This window comes from Solanum pennellii, chromosome 1, assembly GCF_001406875.1.
Source record: "Solanum pennellii chromosome 1, SPENNV200".
Taxonomy (NCBI): Eukaryota; Viridiplantae; Streptophyta; class Magnoliopsida; order Solanales; family Solanaceae; genus Solanum; species Solanum pennellii.
Window position 1 is genome coordinate 78,348,908 of NC_028637.1, and position 6,000 is coordinate 78,354,907.

General features: G+C 34.6%; 1 protein-coding gene and 1 long non-coding RNA gene across 7 annotated transcripts; both read left to right on the forward strand.

Annotated features, from left to right (window-relative positions):
• Positions 1–2,193: 2,193 nt before the first annotated feature.
• LOC114078047 lies at positions 2,194–2,723 on the forward strand. The gene is made up of 2 exons (XR_003579396.1): positions 2,194–2,436; positions 2,512–2,723. It is a non-coding gene; the product is annotated as an uncharacterized LOC114078047 (long non-coding RNA).
• A 420-nt stretch (positions 2,724–3,143) lies between these two features.
• LOC114075614 lies at positions 3,144–4,946 on the forward strand. 6 transcript variants are annotated; one of them, XR_003576005.1, is made up of 5 exons: positions 3,152–3,701; positions 3,897–4,002; positions 4,139–4,253; positions 4,363–4,513; positions 4,615–4,946. XR_003576005.1 is itself a non-coding variant. In XM_027914050.1 (4 exons), the coding sequence occupies exons 1-4, from the start codon at positions 3,605–3,607 to the stop codon at positions 4,628–4,630; spliced, it is 333 nt and encodes a 110-aa protein (XP_027769851.1). In that variant the 5' UTR covers positions 3,144–3,604; the 3' UTR covers positions 4,631–4,946. The 6 variants fall into 6 exon arrangements, 3 of the variants coding, with proteins under 3 accessions (XP_027769851.1, XP_027769849.1, XP_027769850.1); XM_027914050.1 differs by lacking the exon at positions 4,139–4,253 and having other exon boundaries at positions 3,144–3,701; positions 3,910–4,002; positions 4,363–4,489; XM_027914049.1 differs by lacking the exon at positions 4,139–4,253 and having other exon boundaries at positions 3,147–3,701; positions 3,910–4,002.
• The last annotated feature ends 1,054 nt before the right edge of the window (positions 4,947–6,000 follow it).

Sequence of the window (6,000 nt, forward strand, 5' to 3'; positions counted from 1 at the left end):
CTTCTTTGCCATTGGCTGGAAGAGTCACACTTTCTGACGCCATCGGGAAGTGTGCACCTACTTTCTGTACCGTCTCCAGCTGGCAATCGACTGGCTCGTCATCATGAGAGCCTGGTACCTCTACTAGGTCCCTGGGTTTGTTTCATCTGCAATACTCAAATAAGAAACTCTATCAGGTCCTTCTGTTGAGTTGAGCAATGTTCTTCCTTGAAGATGGCCTTCTGTTCAAGCTTGTGAATTTTCAGAGAAAATCCAAATTTAATTTGCCAAGTCTTGAATTTGTGTTTGTTGGAAAGAGATAATATAAATTCCCACAAATTCGTTGAAGTCATCCCATTGGCTGAAGGCCTGCTGTTGGAAAAGCTGTGCACCTACCGCATCAGAGATGACAGCTTTTCTGACAGCTGTCTTTTCATCCTTTTCACGTCGCAGTCTTGCGGGTACCAGGTCCCTTGCTTGCGGGAACCAGGTCCCTTGCAAACTTCTATATGAGTTCTTGAAAAGGCTTGCTGGCTGACTTCCTTCTTTGGATGAATGAATATAATATGGTGTTTGTCATGTTAAAAGTATCAAACATAAAGAGTTATTATCCGTTAGACAAACACCCTCCTCCATTCTGATTGGTGTAGTACACTGACGCCTTACCAACCTCTGACGTGACAGCTTTACAGCTGTAACCAATTATGTATCTGATGGAGGAAACTCTGTCTGGTACCAGGTCCCTGCATTTGTGAGATACTGAAACATACAATCTCGTTCGCTCTTCTTATTGGTGTAGGATACTGCACTTTTCACCTACCACCTGACATGACAGCTTTTATGACTGTACCCCATTTGTATCTGAACGAGAGCACTTTGCCAGGAACCAGGTCCCTGCATTTGTGAGGATCATCAAAACACCTAGAATATAACAAAAATAAAAAAGAAGGAAGAGTAGGGGTAGACGCATATATACATAAGACTTGAAGCAGAAGCGTAAAAAGAAGATAGAGAGATATAGAGCCAAGGCGGCATCTCTGTCTCCTAATTCACAGAAATAAGTTAGCTAATTACAGACTCATCAATGGAATAAGGTTGTGATGGAGTAAGTAACCAGAGGTCTCGAGTTCGAGTTCCCTGAGTACAGAGTCATTTTTGTTATGAAATGTTTTACCGATGTGAGCCTTTTCGATTTAAATCTCCATATATATAGGTGACCGATTGATCAATAATACTGAATATATAAGTGGCTTAGCAGAAAAGTTGTGAGACTTTTGTGAGAATAGGATGAAACAGAGTGATTTTGCATGATTCATTGAATGTTCCAATAAGTTTGGATCAATTCTCGCGATGTTTGTGTTGCAGCTTAAAAAAATATATTTTTTAAAATTATTGTACAAGTCTATACATTCGGTTTTTCGATTGGTAGCTGATAGTTTGTTCTCCTTCTTTTGGTCTGCTCTTTTTGTGTAATGCAGCTTCTTCGTTCTCGCTTTCTGTTCATGTGATTGTATACGAGTTCTAATTACGAGGTAATGCTTTCCTTGCCAAAAAATTTATGATGATGGAATTGTTTATCGGGATTAGGAGTTTCAAAGTCTTTGCAACTTTTCTGTATCAAGAGAGATTGCATTTCATCCTTGGAAGGTTTCTTTTACAGTATTCAATGTGAGATATTTATTGCTATTACCTCTTTTAAGTTAATTGGTTTTGTTGTTCTTGTTTGGTTGTTTTTTGATTTAAAAATTTGATCTTGGTATAACTTATGAAATTTATGAGTACATCGATTTGGTTCTACATTTAAGTTGAACAATTGAGAAGAAAGGTAAAGATTGTAGCTTTATGCATTCTCATGGTGCTGCATAGCTAAACACTTTATAGGTTCTGTTTGTAGGTTTATTTGTTTTATCTTTTGTGTCTGAGTTTACTTTGAACTGTTTGGGAGGAAGTTAAAGATTGTAACTTTATATGCTTCTCTGCGGTGTTGGATGATTAGTACTTTATGGGGTCCTGTTTGTAGGTTTATTTTTTTTATCTTTGGTATCTGAGTTTAGTTTTTAACACATCGGGAGGAAGTTAACATTATAGCTTTCTTTGCTTCTCAGAGTGCTGGATAGTTAATACTTTATGGAGTTCTGTTTATTTTTAGGATCAGAACTGTGTGATTTGTTACTTTAAGGGAACCCGACTTGAGAAGTGATTTTTTTGTTCTTTTTACTTTTAGCTTTTTCCAGTTACGCAAAATGGAAATCCGGTCTAAGTAGGATACTGTCATTACTCCTATTACTCCTGCAAACAGTCGGTGCACCATCATCACCTGCTCCAATGGACACAGCAGGAAGCAACAAAAGGAAGATCGGAAATCCTGTCACAAACAAAAAAGACAAGCAAGAGGTCACTTCTTATCACAAGCATGTTCTAGAGGTGAAGACTTCCCCTCCAAAACACAATAACAAGGTATATAAACTTCTTTCGGAATTACTACTTCCTACATTCAGAACTTCAACTAACTGTTGTGTTTTAATTTTTTAGGTCAGTGAAAAATAATGTCATCTACACTTCGCGATGTGATTAGAGCCTTTTTTTGTTGATGTAGCAAGCATAATCATAACGGATCACTTTCCTTTTGCCTATGTAAATAAAATGTGATGTTATAAAACTTAGGCTCCAACATTAACATATAATTTTTGTCGGGTCACACTTGGACTTAATATGCAATAGTCATATATGTATCCCACTTGAAATGTTGGCACGGGCCATCCACTTCTAGTATGTATGTATATATATATATATATATATATATATATATATATATATACACCCTTATTTAGATATGACAGTTTTTCGGACGAACACGGCACAAAAGAGCTGTACTAAAAGCTATACAAATGGTATATTGAGGCCCACCAAATAGATGAACTAAAACCACTCAAATGTGTACAGTCCCACTTTGATTGCCCATAAAACATGTGGAAAGCCTTAGTCTCCACGTGTGAATCTAAAAGATCCACATCTCTGTTTCTTACCTTTACAATTACAGCTTTCAAATTCTATATATCTCTTCCAACTTACTCTCTTTCTACATCTAAATGTAAGATCAATTTTATGATTAATATTTTTAGTAATGGTAAAAAAAAATTATTTCCTCTTTCAATGATTTTAGTGGTCTTTCTCATCTTCATTTTCGTAATTTTTGTCTCTAATAACGGTTTCGGAATGAAATTTTGAATCTAAATCTTTGGCGATCTTCTGATTTAATTTGTTTATTGTGAATATTTTTTGCTTGCATGTTTTTATGATTATAAATTTCCATGCGGAGCATGTTATATTGAGATTGTGAGAGTTTGTTTTATCAGAGAATATCTGAGATGTTAATGGTTTGAATTGAAGAAATTGTGGATTTCTGATATAAATGCATGTCATTATACCTGAGCTGCACAACATACTATTTAGTGCCTTTTCATATAAGTTGTTCTTTGAGTTTGCGACTAACTTTACTTGCAATGCTGCAGAGAGTACAACATTTTGTAGCTGCAGAGAGTACAACATCTGTTCAACTCCTTAAATCCATGTTTCTTGCTTGAATAGTGTATTCTCCTTTACAATATAATATGAAAATGTGTGTATGATAGAGTGCAGATTCTTCCATATGCTCCAGCTCTATTTAGTCACTCGCTCTTCTTCGTTAGATCCTTATCATCGGTTTAATTTCTTTGGTTACGGTAAGTATTCTTTCCCTTCTCCCCTGATTATTCTCCTAATAATGTGATAGTTTTTGAAAAAAAATCTATAATGGCAATTAGTTTCATATTTCTTTGGGTTCTTAGGTCTGACTATCATCAAGTCTATCTAATTTGCTCATGCATGTTTGAAAGTAGAAATAAATATGTATGTGACTTTTGATCTTTGATGCACAGAATGCATTTTCAGGTGACTTTAGAGCAAGTGCAGTATTAGTACACCCAAAGTTGCACGAGCATTTTCACCAAGTTGTTGTACAAAAGAGGTTTGCCTTTCAGGAAGGTAATTTCTTTTCATTTTTTAATTTATAAGAGTGAAAAACAAAATAATGTATTGTACTTCATAGTTCATACTATGTACATTGATTTGTGGATTAAATTAAAATTGCATCATGACATTGTTGAGCTTGCAAAAAAAGAAAAATTGCCAGGTTACTCATGTTGGTGGTACAACTAATACAATAGGCGACTCTACAATTGTGAATAAAATTTGATTTTGAACACTCAAATGAGATCATACAAAGCATGAATGAGGTGGGGAAATGTTCAACAACCCAACACAAAGAATAATTCACACAAATTATATAAACTCAACATATCAAATTGAAAGAGTACTTTACAATGGGTTAGTACCTTGGTGTAGGATCAAGTCAGAGGAAAAGAGATGAGGGCATTTCTTTTACCAAAGATCCACAACACAAAAGAATTGACGACCTTCTCATTACTAACCTTTTAAGTAGGCACATCCAACGGTCTGCTCACAGGATAAAGTATGCACTTTTAATGGAACTCAGGTTACTCTTCAGACTCTATTTGTGCTGCTGGTACCATATAGTGCATAAGTTAATCTATCATGTTGATATGTGTTGGATCTTTCTGTGTCATTCTTTTGCAGTAGAGCAGATCAGTAGGACTGCACGATGGTATGTGCTCTGCTTCTAAAATGGCAGTCATATGGATGGAGAATCAAATAAAATCAGACCCAAAATCGCATATTGGTCCATCATTATATTTTATTTTCCTTTGGAAGTAGGTTTCTATGTTATCAGTATCATAGGTATCCATTACATTCGCAGACTGGTTACATTCCCAGGTGGTTCAATGTCAAAATTGATGTCCTATTTATTAATTTGCATTTGTAGTGCCCAAATCAAGTTTAAGCCCTTGCAGTAGCGCGTGTAATTCAGTATTGCGTATTAGTTATTTCAAGAGTGATCATTTTTATTACTCCTCTGCATTCTATTTTCACTTACTAATTTCATTTCAACTATAATTCTTAGCCTGCGTTGGAGTGTTAATTAATAACTCTGTTTTATGTATTTGTGGTCTATTGTGACGAACTAGCTACATGTAAATTGTTTAAGCATGTTATGACCAATATTCCAGATCCAACTTAGGTTTCTGTCATTTCCTCTTCAGTGTTAGCTTTAGCCAATAATAAGGTTATTATGATGATGAGGTGGTAAAAATACTTTTCGATACAGAAAGCATTTCATGTTATAAGCAGATTCGGGGAAGGTCCGCACCTCAACAGGTTTGATGTAGACTACTTATAAATTATAATGAGAAAACTTTACCATTGAACCAAGGCGATTTTTTCTTTTAGCATTTGAATTTGATGTAATTCAAAATTTAGTCCTTAAATCTGTGGATTGCTGACTAATGTGGAAAGAGAGAATCAAAAACCCATGTTGAAATAGGATTGAAACCGATGCACTGTAAAAATATTTTGGTTACATAAAAAAAATAAAAGGAAAAAAAATTTACAAACCATTCACTTAGCAACAATATACACAAACAATTCATATATAATCATATAAAAAATAGACGAAAGCACAGGACGGAAACCAAATTCTTAGCAAATCCAACAAAAAAGGGCAGAGGAGAAGAAACTTATGTGAAAATTAGATGAAGAAGATCAGCAACTAAAAATTTCTTAGCAAATAAAACAAAAAAGGGCAAAGGAGAAGAAACTCATGTGAAAATTAGATATAGAAGATCAGCAACTAAAAATGAACAGCAGCATCCTCTACATATGATATGATAAACAATTACATGTTGATCTCATATGTCAAAAAAAAATATTTTGATGTCCAATATTAGTTGTACATATATTTTGAATATCTCTAATAGTATATAACATATCACATTATCCATCTTCTACAACAACTATCGTCAATGATTCATTAATACTGATATTTTGACTATTGGGCCCGTGCTTGCCACGGGCCTCCCCCATCTAGTATATGTATATATATATATATATATATATATATATATA

Excerpts from the sequence above, each read along its gene's own strand:
- LOC114075614 (XM_027914048.1), top strand. The coding sequence starts at position 3,605 with ATGATAGAGTGCAGATTCTTCCATATGCTCCAGCTCTATTTAGTCACT. Across the intron at positions 3,702-3,909 it reads GTTTAATTTCTTTGGTTACG|GTGACTTTAGAGCAAGTGCA; the intron begins GTAAGTATTCTT and ends ATGCATTTTCAG. Across the intron at positions 4,003-4,362 it reads GAGGTTTGCCTTTCAGGAAG|GATCAAGTCAGAGGAAAAGA; the intron begins GTAATTTCTTTT and ends ACCTTGGTGTAG.